This window comes from Lineus longissimus, chromosome 8 (assembly GCF_910592395.1).
Source record: "Lineus longissimus chromosome 8, tnLinLong1.2, whole genome shotgun sequence".
Taxonomy (NCBI): Eukaryota; Metazoa; Nemertea; class Pilidiophora; order Heteronemertea; family Lineidae; genus Lineus; species Lineus longissimus.
Window position 1 is genome coordinate 5,226,464 of NC_088315.1, and position 14,567 is coordinate 5,241,030.

The 14,567-nt window shown below is 41.5% G+C and overlaps 3 protein-coding genes and 1 long non-coding RNA gene across 4 annotated transcripts; 1 reads left to right on the forward strand and 3 right to left on the reverse strand.

The window, feature by feature from the left end:
• Positions 1 to 173: 173 nt before the first annotated feature.
• LOC135491953 (uncharacterized) lies at positions 174 to 2,201 on the reverse strand. The gene is made up of 3 exons (XR_010447997.1): positions 1,781 to 2,201; positions 990 to 1,201; positions 174 to 301 (listed from the first exon to the last, which is right to left on the reverse strand). It is a non-coding gene; the product is annotated as an uncharacterized LOC135491953 (long non-coding RNA).
• A 316-nt stretch (positions 2,202 to 2,517) lies between these two features.
• On the reverse strand, positions 2,518 to 8,646 carry LOC135492521 (streptococcal hemagglutinin-like). The gene is made up of 6 exons (XM_064779034.1): positions 7,695 to 8,646; positions 4,058 to 6,934; positions 3,435 to 3,721; positions 3,070 to 3,238; positions 2,644 to 2,655; positions 2,518 to 2,561 (listed from the first exon to the last, which is right to left on the reverse strand). The coding sequence occupies exons 1-6, from the start codon at positions 8,629 to 8,631 to the stop codon at positions 2,518 to 2,520; spliced, it is 4,326 nt and encodes a 1,441-aa protein (XP_064635104.1). The 5' UTR covers positions 8,632 to 8,646.
• Positions 8,647 to 11,716: 3,070 nt separating this feature from the next.
• LOC135492526 (uncharacterized) lies at positions 11,717 to 12,873 on the reverse strand. Its single transcript, XM_064779042.1, has 2 exons — positions 11,911 to 12,873; positions 11,717 to 11,746 (listed from the first exon to the last, which is right to left on the reverse strand). Exons 1-2 carry the CDS (start codon positions 12,871 to 12,873, stop codon positions 11,717 to 11,719), a joined length of 993 nt encoding a protein of 330 aa, XP_064635112.1.
• A 130-nt stretch (positions 12,874 to 13,003) lies between these two features.
• On the forward strand, positions 13,004 to 14,239 carry LOC135492527 (uncharacterized protein YhgE-like). Its single transcript, XM_064779043.1, has one exon. It carries the CDS (start codon positions 13,004 to 13,006, stop codon positions 14,237 to 14,239), a length of 1,236 nt encoding a protein of 411 aa, XP_064635113.1.
• The last annotated feature ends 328 nt before the right edge of the window (positions 14,240 to 14,567 follow it).

The window sequence follows — 14,567 nt, forward strand, 5'->3', positions numbered from 1 at the left end:
CCTAATGTAGGACGAACTTAGGTGATGACAACTATTGAAAAAAATCCACACCAACGCTTTTGAAAATCTGAAATATTTGAAGCAGCTCTTGTTCTGCACTTGGTAGGCCTTTTCCTTAAAATGTTAATACATGTATATCAATATATATGGAAAGACATGACACTTACGTTTGTTTCAATGGCAGAGGTAGAGGATCAAGACGTGCTTCCAAGTCCCTGGCTGACCGGCGGATTCCGGTATCATCCAAATCTTCCATATCCAATTTATCGGATGTCGATGCTCTACCAAGGTCTTTGTCACTCTAAAAGAAGATGAAAATTAATTTGTTACCATTTTCTAGAACAAATACGCTACAAATTCCTTTCATGGTCAACTCTGCCAGGTGGCTGGACCAATTTCGCTTCGGCTGATGTGCCTAGCACGTCATTACACATGTTCCCATCACATACGGGTGACGTGCTATCACGTTATGCCCTTACTACAATCTGGATTCAACAGCACTTGGCTACAGCCTCTCTCAACATGCCAATGTATTCTCTAACATGACAACAGTAGCCATGGATGTTTTTTTTAATCTTACGATTTTTTAACCTCAAGAAGATGTGAACATAAGCAGAGCACTAAAGTGTACTTTGACAGAAAAACACTTGTAAATAGTGCAGAGATGAAAACTATTGCCTCCTCACTCTAGGTGCATGGCTGGAATGACCGCTGGTGAACACTAAAAACCTCATACCAATGAACGTGCATCTGACAACTTTTGTTGTGTTATGAAAACAAATTCAACTGGTGTGAAAATTATCAGTGGGCTATGTCCTAGTAATCAATGGGTTAAACTGTGCCAAAAAACAATGGTTTGTCTTACCCTACGACCCTGAAAAGTCATTGGATAGAAATGAGAAAGATGGTTAAATGCCTTTATTTTTGTAAAATTGCTTTTAAGAATCATTTACGGATATACCCACAGGTTTAAAGGCTTGAAAACTTACCAGATGCAATGGTTTTGGAGGGGGGTGCAAAGAACCCTGCTCACCCTCCGCGTAAGTCCCCTTCTTCTCTTCAGCCTTGGGTTTCTTACAGCATTTGAAGTAGATGAACAGGACAAACCAAACGATTAACCCTATCCCGGCCAGCGGGCCAAGGACGGCTCCAATAATCCAGAGTTTTTGGTCCTCTTCTGGGGTTGCAGTTGAATAATAAGCTGAAATCAACAGTTTATAGTCAGTAATTGATCATCATATCCCATAAGAAGCCTTATGGAAATATGAATCGATGATTTATAGTTCTCATTAATGGATTTGTTTTGGTCAATTTGTGAACTGAAAGCATTAGAGATGACAAATTGAAATGCATCTCCAATTACATTAGATTGTGCTATGTGTTGCAGCAAGCCCATTTAATTTCTAGCTATTTGCTTTTTTAGCAGCAATACACTAGGCTTTGGTGTAAAATAAGAAATCCGTCCTCCTAGCTATTTGGTGTGGCACAGCAAACTAAAGCTCATTGCAACAAGAAGCAACCCCATTCCCCTACCTATGAATATATCGAAGCAACCCAGCTTCTATAGCTATCAATTTGCAGGAAGCTCATTCTAGCTTGCATGTTCTAGCTTGCTTTATTCTAGCTGGGATGGGTTACGCAGCAAGCAACTTGACTGGGTGGTGGGAAGGATCTGCATGTGGCCACTGTATTGCTATAGCTAAATGCGTGGGTATTAAGCTGGTAACCTACACTTCCTTCTACATGCAAAGTGTTCAATTGTTCAAATGTTAAAACTCACCAAAATAGTTTATGATCCCACATATTGAGTTTTATCCAAATTTCGATGTTTGAATAAAATGTGTGGAAAAATGGAGAAAACTTTGAAAGTGACAGCCAAGGTGTAACACTCATGAGACAAATCCCAAAAAGACAACTTAAGAAGCAAAATTCATCTTAAGATTCCAACTGCAAAATGATTCAGTGAGAAAAAAACCAATTACCATTACCAAATTTGTGAAACAAGAGAAAAACAGATATCATTTGGGATTTGTCCATTGTAAAACAGAAAAAATGAGTAGAGATTGATTGTGATTATTTCATGCTAGGTCACGCATTGCCAGTGAGTCAGGGATATAGTCTCAAAATACAATATAAAAAACAATATAACTTAAGTGCGCGGTTAAGGTCGCCTGTTAACATAATCAAGCACGTTTGATCATAGTTGCCTGGCGCTGTTAAGTTGTTGCAAACTTTGCGACAGTCTCCATAAACGCGCATTTCTGTCACAGCACAATCAGGTCATCCTAACAATGGGTGATATGAATAAAGACTAGCAAATGCTTTTATCTTAAACTCCACGTACATTTACACTAGGCCTTTTTGTACAAAATTGAAGTAAAAGCATTTGCCAGTCTTTATTCATATCGCCCATTATGAGGTCTTGAGAGGCACATGTTTTCAGGGCTGTGTGGTGGATGACTTTTACCGATGTACACACATGACAGTAATCATGGGATGATGTCACAGTAGTTGAAGTCACTCATTTGTACGGCGCTTCACAGCCCTGAGAAGATGTGCAACTGAAAACCACATGTGAAAGGATTTTTGATCGTCTCAAAACATGGAATGATAGTGCATGTCTAAAACCAAAATGTTTCTTACCGCTGGTGTACACTGAAAAAATTATCAAGATAGTTGGATGATGATTAGTATGAGATAAATGAAAATGAAAGCTATGAACCCTGAAACTTAAGGCAAGTTATTTTGGTCAAGTAACTGTGTTAACCCCCTTCACGTCAGAAGGATATAAAAACATCAGATATGAAACTAATGTGAATTATATAATGATTACCATGAAAAGATACAATGAACATGAATAGGAATGACAGTGATTACTAAAATAATAGAAGAAATGACCAAGGTATAGCGACTTTACAATTTCAAATTTCCAATTCTGAACCAATGGCACGGGCCTTTAAGGATAAAACAGAACAACTTCTCAGGGTCCAAAATAAGTTGGTTGGCTCTGTAAGTCATATAAGGCAGTGAAATGATTTTAAAAAAAACATTATATAGAAAATAACTTACGTTCTGCGTTGTCTGCTACATAGTAACCAAGAGCAATGGCCAATTCCTGATCAGAGTACAAGTCCAAGAGCGCCACAGCTTTTGTGCTCACCAGCGTTTCCCCATCGTAGGTGGCATAGTATACCATATCGACGAGAGTGTCATCATTTGGCCGAGTGATATTGATGACCTAAAAATAAAAAGTGCACGACTTTACATGATTCTCATTCAGCTGGGAAACGGATTCTCCAGGGTGATTTGGGAGGCTGCCTCAGTAAATTGGGAGGTCTGCCTTCAATACACATGCACTTCAATCTCAGTGAGTTGAGAAACAAGTTTTCCAAGGTGATTACATCAAGATTCAAATTATAAGAAAAAACACAAACCTGAACTGTGTATCCATTGTAAGTCCCAGCTCTCTTTTTCCTGCTCAGGATGACACCAGAATCTGCATAATCACTCTCGTAACCACTATCTGCCTGTAAAACCTGAAGATCTTGCATCATCCTCTGGAAATCAGTGTCCCTCTTCCTCCTGAATAATGCCTCATACTGCCCAGCATCAATCAGTACCTGACGATCGTTTGCATCAGAGATTGCCTTAGCGAGTTTGTCTTCCATTTCATATTTGAATGCGTCTGTTGTGACATCCACGGTCGTTGAAACTCGGAGTTCTAAAAATAAGTTTGATATTGACATCAGGACATTTCTTTGGTGTTTTAGGTCAAAACTGTATTTTTGTTCTTCAATTGAATAAAACGCTTGATTTCATTTACTCTTGGGACCAAACTTGTATAATACATACCCAATACTTGGGTTGAGATGTAACTACATGCACCTTTTGCACATTTGGAATGCTGTATGTTTTGTAACATTGCCATGGTGATACGCACGTAACCAGTGTGTGATCAGCACGCAGATTACATGGCACCAATACGCAGGTTGTGCACAGCATATTCAAAGCAGAGGGCATGTCAATTGTGACTGGGACTGTAAAGAAATTAACTTACTAGTTACAACCCAGCAACATGATGCAAGGGAACCATCCACAGATATTACAGCTCTTGCTGTAGTTGTTGTTGTTGTGGCGGCTGTTGTTGTGGCAGCTGTTGTTGTGGCCGACTCCGTTGTTGTGGCAGATGCTGTTGTGACGGTAGACGAACTAGATGGTGTGATCGAACTCGATGGGGAAACGGAACTTGATGCAACCATTGAGGATGAAACTGAGGCTGTTGAGGATGCAGACATGGAAACAGATGACGAGAGTGATGGAGTTGATTCAACCGAGGTACTAACGAAAGGAGTCGATGTAACACTCATTGAGGACGATTCTAAACTTGAAGAAACAGTTGATGACATGATACTTGAACTTGAGCTTCTGGTTACTGGAGTTGAAGACATGCTTAATGATGATTCAATACTTGATGTTGTAACAGTGGAACTTGTCACTACAGAGCTGCTGATCACTGGGCTTGAAGACATGCTCATTGAAGACTCCATACTTGTCACTGCAGAGCTACTGATCACCAGGCTTGAAGACATGCTCATTGACGATTCCATACTTGTCACTGCAGAGCTGCTGATCACTGGGCTTGAAGACATACTCATAGTCGATTCCATACTTGACATCGCAGTGCTACTGATCACTGGGCTTGAAGACATGCTCATTGATGATTCCATACTTGACACCGCAGAGCTACTGATCACTGGGCTTGAAGACATGCTCATTGAAGACTCCATACTTGTCACAGCAGAGCTGCTGATCACTTGGCTTGAAGACATGCTCATTGACGATTCCATACTTGACACCGCAGAGCTACTGATCACCGGGCTTGAAGACATGCTCATTGACGATTCCATACTTGACACCGCAGAGCTACTGATCACTGGGCTTGAAGACATGCTCATTGACGATTCCATACTTGACACCGCAGAGCTACTGATCACCGGGCTTGAAGACATGCTCATTGATGATTCCATACTTGACACCGCAGAACTACTGATCACTGGGCTTGAAGACATTCTCATTGACGATTCCATACTTGACACAGCAGAGCTGCTGATCACCGGGCTTGAAGACATGCTCATTGATGATTCCATACTTGACACCGCAGAACTACTGATCACTGGGCTTGAAGACATGCTCATTGACGATTCCATACTTGACACCGCAGAACTACTGATCACCAGGCTTGAAGACATACTCATTGACGATTCCATACTTGACACAGCAGAACTACTGATCACCGGGCTTGAAGACATACTCATTGACGATTCCATACTTGACACCGCAGAGCTACTGATCACTGGGCTTGAAGACATGCTCATTGACGATTCCATACTTGACACCGCAGAGCTACTGATCACTGGGCTTGAAGACATGCTCATTGACGATTCCATACTTGACACCGCAGAGCTACTGATCACTGGGCTTGAAGACATGCTCATTGACGATTCCATACTTGACACCGCAGAGCTACTGATCACTGGGCTTGAAGACATGCTCATTGACGATTCCATACTTGACACCGCAGAGCTGCTGATCACTGGGCTTGAAGACATGCTCATTGACGATTCCATACTTGACACCGCAGAGCTACTGATCACTGGGCTTGAAGACATGCTCAGTGAAGACTCCATACTTGTCACAGCAGAGCTGCTGATCACTGGGCTTGAAGACATGCTCATTGACGATTCCATACTTGACACCGCAGAGCTACTGATCACTGGGCTTGAAGACATGCTCATTGAAGACTCCATACTTGTCACTGCAGAGCTGCTGATCACTGGGCTTGAAGACATGCTCATTGACGATTCCATACTTGACACTGCAGAACTACTGATCACTTGGCTTGAAGACATGCTCATTGACGATTCCATACTTGACACCGCAGAGCTGCTGATCACTGGGCTTGAAGACATGCTCATTGATGATTCCATACTTGTCACTACAGAGCTACTGATCACTGGGCTTGAAGACATGCTCATTGACGATTCCATACTTGACACCGCAGAGCTACTGATCACTGGGCTTGAAGACATGCTCATTGACGATTCCATACTTGACACAGTAGAGCTGCTGATCACTGGGCTTGAAGACATGCTCATTGACGATTCCATACTTGACACAGCAGAGCTGCTGATCACTAAGCTTGAAGACATGCTCACTGATGATTCCATACTTGTCACAGCAGAGCTGCTGATCACTTGGCTTGAAGACATGCTGATTGACGATTCCATACTTGACACAGTAGAGCTGCTGATCACTTGGCTTGAAGACATGCTCATTGATGATTCCATACTTGACACCGCAGAGCTACTGATCACTGGGCTTGAAGACATGCTCATTGACGATTCCATACTTGACACAGCAGAGCTGCTGATCACCGGGCTTGAAGACATGCTCATTGATGATTCTATACTTGACACCGCAGAGCTACTGATCACTTGGCTTGAAGACATGCTCATTGACGATTCCATACTTGACACCGCAGAGCTACTGATCACTGGGCTTGAAGACATGCTCATTGAAGACTCCATACTTGTCACTGCAGAGCTGCTGATCACTGGGCTTGAAGACATGCTCATTGACGATTCCATACTTGACACTGCAGAACTACTGATCACTTGGCTTGAAGACATGCTCATTGACGATTCCATACTTGACGAAGGTACAGCTGAGCTTGACATTGTCGGCAAGATAGATGAATCGGTCAAGGTCACAGATGATGCAACACCTGAACTCGATAACAGGCTTGAAGAATCAGGAAGAAAACTGGATGTGCTGGAAGCAGTTGATGAGAAGACATCACTTGACTGGGTTGATGAGAAGACAGTGGTTGTCGTCGATGATACTAGGGCACTGGAGGAATCAAGGGAACTTGATGCTGCAAATGATCAGATGACAGGAATTTAGAACCCGGTGCAACAGATAGCAATCTCACTTTGATAGAAAAAAGTATAAGAAAATAAACATCTGGATATTCCCAGTACTTCTCTTCCTTCAACAGTATGGTCAACATCTGAATATTACTTTTACCCATTAGTTAGTAACCTTTACTTTTCCCCATTAGTGAGTGACATTTACTTTTACCCATTAATTGGTGTTGTATCCATGCCATTTCCCTGCCCTACTTCACAGTTTTGCAACAACATGTACTTTTACAATATGAACAAACCACCACAAAAATCTATGCTTAAGCAACCCGCAAATGAAAGATTGGTCATTTCCCTTGACAACATGCATTCAAAGCAGGCAGTGTCAAATCTAAAAGGCTAATAAACAACAAACCATAGAGATGACAATTGTGAAAAAAAACTATCAACAAGAAAAATGTTCCTGGAGTAAGAATCTTTCAGATGAGGAATAACTTTCTTTAAATTTTTAGGTGAGGGTATAAATCAAAAGCCAGAGAAATAACTAATGATTTCTTATGCCAGGGGGACTATAGGCAGGAGCACTGTGAATCTTTTACAACCAGGTCCTTTTTAAATAAAATCCAAATCAAATGGATTAAGGACCTGTCGTGGGCACCATAAGGCCATGCATAATTTGGATAATACGGAAAGAGCATGCAGAGAATGTGGAAAAGCAATGACACATTTACAACATGCAGAGATTTTGAAAGTTACCACTAGAGAACTTACAAGGTCCTACAGCTGATTCAGTAGCTGACCTTGTGGTCAGGGTCGACCTTGAGGTCATGCTCAGAGACTCTGATCCAAAGGAACTCAGAGGTACAGAACTTGAGACTGAGGAGGCTACCATCTCAGACATAGTGCTACCAGGGGTTGAAAGATTTGAAGAAGCTGATGCAAGAATGGAACTTGTTGGGGATGGGGAGGTCGAATCAGTCACAAGCATCGAACTGGAGGTTACTGGTGATGACATGATGGTGACTGAAGATGTTGAAACAGAACTGCTTGATGGTTCCACAAATGACGATAAAGATATTACCAAGCTGCTGGACATTTCAACTCTTGATGATGAATAAATTACAAAACTGCTTGACAGATCACCCATTGATGATGACTCCTTTACCAAACTGCTAGAAGGTTCAATCATTGGTGATGACTCCACCACCAAACTGCTTGATTGTTCAACCATCAATGACGACATCGTTAACAAGCTACTGGATGATTCTACCACTGAGGATGACTCCATCAACAAACTGCTTGATGGTTCAACCACCGATGATGAAGACATTACCACACTGCTCGATAGTTCAACCACTAATGATAAAGACATTATCAAACTGCTCGATGGTTCAACCATTGATGATGAAGACATTACTAGACTGCTCGATGATTCAAGCACTGATGATGAAGACATTACCAAACTGCCTGATGGTTCAACCATTGATGACGAAGACATTACCAGACTGCTCGATGGTTCAATTGTTGATGATAAAGACATTGCCAAACTGCTCGATGGTTCAACCACTGATGATGAAGACATTAGCAAGCTGCTTGATGGTTCTACCACTGATGATGAAGACATTACCAGACTGCTGGATGGTTCAGTCATTGATGATGAAGACATTACCAGACTGCTCGATGGTTCAACCACTGATGATAAAGACATTACCAAACTGCTTGATAGTTCAACAACTGATGATGAAGACATTAGCAAGCTGCTCGATGGTTCAGCCATTGATGATGAAGACATTGCCAAACTGCTTGATTGGCCTACCACTGATGAGTAAGAAATTGGCAAGCTGCTTGATGGTTCAACCATTGATAATGAAGAGATTAGCAAGCTGCTGGATGGTTCAACCATCGATGATGAAGATATTGTCAAACTGCCTGACGGTTCATTCATTGATGATAAAGACATTACCAAACTGCTGGATGCTTCAATCACTGATGATGAAGACATTACCGCACTGCTGGATGGTTCAATCGTTGTTGATGAAGACATTAGCAAACTGCTAGATGGTCCTACCACTGATGATGAAGACATTACCAGACTGCTGGATGGTTCAGTCATTGATGATGAAGACATTACCAAACTGCTTGATAGTTCAACAACTGATGAGGAAGACATTAGCAAGCTGCTTGATGGTTCAATCAGTGATGATGGAGACATTGCCAGACTGCTCGATGGTTCAACCACTGATGATGGAGACATTGCCAGACTGCTCAATGGTTTAACCACTGATGATAGAGACATTGCCAGACTGCTCGATGGTTCAACCACTGATGATAGAAACATTGCCAAACTGCTTGATGGTTCAATCATTGATGATAAAGACATTGCCAGACTGCTCGATGGTTCAATCATTGATGATAAAGACATTGCCAAACTGCTTGATGGTTCAACCACTGATGATAAAGACATTGCCAAACTGCTTGATTGTTCAATCATTGATGATAGAGACATTGCCAAACTGCTCGATGGTTCAACCACTGACGATAGCGATATTGCCAGACTGCTCGATGGTTCAACCACTGATGATAGAGACATTGCCAAACTGCTTGATGGTTCAACCACTGATGATAAAGACATTGCCAAACTGCTTGATGGTTCAATCATTGATGATAAAGACATTATCGAACTGCTCGATGGTTCAACCACTGATGATAGAGACATTGCCAGACTACTCGATGGTTCAACCACTGATGATAGAGACATTGTCAGACTGCTCGATGGTTCAATCATTGATGATGAAGACATTACCAGACTGCTCGATGGTTCAACCACTGATGATAGAGACATTGCCAAACTGCTTGATAGTTCAATCATTGAAGATAAAGACATTGCCAGACTGCTCGATGGTTCAATCATTGATGATGAAGACATTGCCAGACTGCTCGATGGTTCAACCACTGATGATAGAGACATTGCCAAACTGCTTGATGGTTCAATCATTGATGATAAAGACATTATCGAACTGCTCGATGGTTCAAGCACTGAGGATAGAGACATTGCCAGACTGCTCGATGGTTCAATCATTGATGATAAAGACATTGCCAGACTGCTTGATGGTTCAACCACTGATGATAGAGACATTGCCAAACTGCTTGATAGTTCAACCACTGATGATAAAGACATTGCCAGACTGCTCGATGGTTCAATCATTGATGATAAAGACATTATCGAACTGCTCGATGGTTCAACCACTGATGATAGAGACATTGCCAGACTGCTCGATGGTTCAACCACTGATGACAGAGACATTGTCAGACTGCTCGATGGTTCAATCATTGATGATGAAGACATTACCAGACTGCTCGATGGTTCAACCACTGATGATAGAGACATTGCCAAACTGCTTGATGGTTCAATCATTGAAGATAAAGACATTGCCAGACTGCTCGATGGTTCAATCATTGATGATAAAGACATTGCCAGACTACTTGATGGTTCAACCACTGATGATAGGGACATTGCCAAACCGCTTGATGGTTCAATTATTGATGATAAAGACATTATCGAACTGCTCGATGGTTCAAGCACTGATGATAAAGACATTGCCAGACTGCTCGATGGTTCAATCATTGATGATGAAGACATTACCAGACTGCTCGATGGTTCAACCACTGATGATAGAGACATTGCCAGACTGCTCAATGGTTCAACCACTGATGATAAAGACATTGCCAAACTGCTTGATTGTTGAATCATTGATGATAGAGACATTGCCAAACTGCTTGATGGTTCAATCATTGATGATAAAGACATTGCCAGACTGCTCGATGGTTCAATCATTGATGATAAAGACATTGCCAGACTGCTCGATGGTTCAACCACTGATGATAGAGACATTGCCAAACTACTTGATGGTTCAATCATTGATGATAAAGACATTGCCAGACTGCTCGATGGTTCAACCACTGATGATAGAGACATTGCCAAACTACTTGATGGTTCAATCATTGATGATAAAGACATTGCCAGACTGCTCGATGGTTCAATCATTGATGATAAAGACATTGCCAGACTGCTCGATGGTTCAACCACTGATGATAGAGACATTGCCAAACTGCTTGATGGTTCAATCATTGATGATAAAGACATTGCCAGACTGCTTGATGGTTCAATCATTGATGATAAAGACATTGCCAAACTGCTTGATGGTTCAATCATTGATGATAGAGACATTGCCAAACTGCTCGATGGTTCAACAACTGATGATAAAGACATTGCCAGACTGCTCGATGGTTCAAGCACTGATGATAGAGACATTGCCAAACTGCTTGATGGTTCAATCATTGATGATGAAGACATTATCGAACTGCTGGATGGTTCAAGCACTGATGATAAAGACATTGCCAGACTGCTCGATGGTTCAATCATTGATGATGAAGACATCACCAGACTGCTCGATGGTTCAACCACTGATGATAGAGACATTGCCAGACTGCTCGATGGTTCAACCACTGATGATAAAGACATTGCCAAACTGCTTGATTGTTCAATCATTGATGATAGAGACATTGCCAAACTGCTCGATAGTTCAACCACTGACGATAGAGATATTGCCAGACTGCTCGATGGTTCAACCCCTAATGATAAAGACATTGCCAGACTGCTCGATGGTTCAACAACTGATGATGAAGACATTTGCAAGCTGCTTAGTGGTTCAGCCATTGATGATGAAGACATTTCCAAACTGCTTGATTGGCCAACCACTGATGAGTAAGACATTAGCAAGCTGCTGGATGGTTCAACCATTGTTAATGAAGAAATTAGCAAGCTGTTGGATGGTTCAACCATTGATGATGAAGATATTGCCAAACCGCTTGATAGTTGAATCAGTGTGGATGGAGACATTACTGAACTGCTGGATGGTTCAATCGCTGTTGAAGAAGACATTAGGAAGCTGCCCGATGGTTCAACCACTGATGATAGAGACATTACCAGACTGCTTGATGGTTCAACCACTGATGATAGAGACATTACCAGACTGCTCGATGGTTCAACCACTGATGATAGAGACATTGCCAAACTGCTCGATGGTTCAACCACTGATGATAGAGACATTGCCAGACTGCTCGATGGTTCAATCATTGATGATAAAGGCATTACCAGACTGCTCGATGGTTCAACAACTGATGATGAAGACATTTGCAAGCTGCTTAGTGGTTCAGCCATTGATGATGAAGACATTGCCAAACTGCTTGATGGTTCAGCCATTGATGATGAAGACATTACCAAACTGCCTGATGGTTCAATCAGTGATGATGGAGACATTACCAGATTGCTCGATTGTTCATTCAGTGATGATAAAGACATTACCAAACTACTGGATGCTTCAATCACTGATGATGAAGACTTTACCACACTGCTGGAGGGTTCAATCGTTGTTGATGAAGACATTAGCAAACTGCTTGATGGTCCTACCACTGATGATGAAGACATTACCACACTGCTGGATGGTGCAATCGTTGTTGATGAAGACATTAGCAAACTGGTCGATAGTTCAACCAGTGATGATGAAGACATTATCAAGCTACTGGATGGGTGAACCTCTGATGATGGCTCCATTACCAAGCTGCTGGATGATTTAACCATTGATAATGTAGACCCTGCTAAACTGCTTGATGGTTCCACCATTGATGATGTAGACTGTACTAAACTGCTTGATGGTTGAACCATTGATGATGTAGACTCGGCTAAACTGCTTAATGGTTCCACCACTGATGATGTAGACTCTGCTAAACTGCTAGATGGTTGAACCATTGATGATGTAGACTCGGCTAAACTGCTTAATTTTTCCACCACTGATGATGTAGACTCGGCTAAACTGCTGGATGCTTCAATCACTAATGATGAAGACATTACCACACTGCTGGATGGTTCAATCGTTGTTGATGAAGACATTAGCAAGCTGCTTGTAGGTTCTACCACTGATGATGAAGACATTACAAGACTGCTGGATGGTTCAGTCATTGATGATAAAAACATTGCCAAACTGCTTAATAGTTCAATAACTGATGATGAAGACATTAGCATGCTGCTTGATGGTTCAGCCATTGATGATGAAGACATTACCAGACTGCTGGATGGTTCAGTTATTGGTGATAAAGACATTGCCAGACTGCTCGATGGTTCAGTCATTGATGATAAAGACATTACCAAACTGCTTGATAGTTCAACAACTGATGATGAAGACATTAGCAAGCTGCTTGATGGTTCTACCACTGATGATAGAGACATTGCCAGACTGCTTGATGGTTCGACCATTGATGATAAAGACATTATCAGACTGCTGGAAGGTTCAACCACTAATGATGAAGACATTGCTAGACTGCTTGATGGTTCAATCATTGATGATAAAGACATTACCAAACTACTGGATGGTTCAGCCATTGACGATGAAGACATTGTCAAACTGCTTGATGGTTCCACCAATGATAATGAAGACATTATCAGACTGCTTGATGGTTCAATCATTGATGATAAAGACATTACCAAACTACTGGATGGTTCAGCCATTGACGATGAAGACATTGTCAAACTGCTTGATGGTTCCACCAATGATAATGAAGACATTATCAGACTGCTTGATGGTTCAATCATCGATGATAAAGATATTGCCAGACTGCTAGATGGTTCAGCCATTGATGATAGAGACATTACCAAACTGCCTGATGGTTTAACCAATGATGATGAAGACATTACCAAACTGCTTGATGGTTCAACCACTGATGATGAAGACATTATGAAACTACTGGATGGTTCAGCCATTGACGATGAAGACATTGTCAAACTGCTTGATGGTTCAACCAATGATGATGAAGACATTATCAGACTGCTGGAAGGTTCAACCACTAATGATGAAGACATTGCTAGACTGCTTGATGGTTCAATCATTGATGATAAAGACATTACCAAACTATGGGATGGTTCAGCCATTGACGATGAAGACATTGTCAAACTGCTTGATGGTTCCACCAATGATAATGAAGACATTATGAGACTGCTGGAAGGTTCAACCACTAATGATGAAGACATTACCAAACTGGTGGATAGTTCAACCACTGATAATGAAGACATAATCAAGCTACTGGATGGGTCAACCTCTGATGATGGCTCCATTATCAAGCTGCTGGATTGTTTAGCCATTGATGATGTAGACTCTGCTAAACTACTTAATGGTTCCACCACTGATGATGTAGACTCTGCTAAACTGCTTGATAGTTCCGCCATTGATGATGTAGATTCTTCTAAACTGCTTGATGGTTGAACCATTGATGATGACTGAATTATTATCCAACTGCTGGATGATTCAACTATTGTTGATGAATCTATTGCCATGCTCCTAGATGCTTTGACCATTGATGATGAAGACATTACCAAACTGCTAGATGGTTCAGCCCTTGATGATAATGATGATGATGGTGATGATGATGAAATTATGCTTGTATCGGATCCAGACAAATGGGGACTTGCAAAGGTATGTGTACTGATTTCGAAGTTTGTTTGACTGGAAAAATCGATGATAGCACTACTTGTTTGAGATGGCAGGACACTAAGGGAACTAGAACCCAGGCTGATTTGAGTCTGAGAAGCTG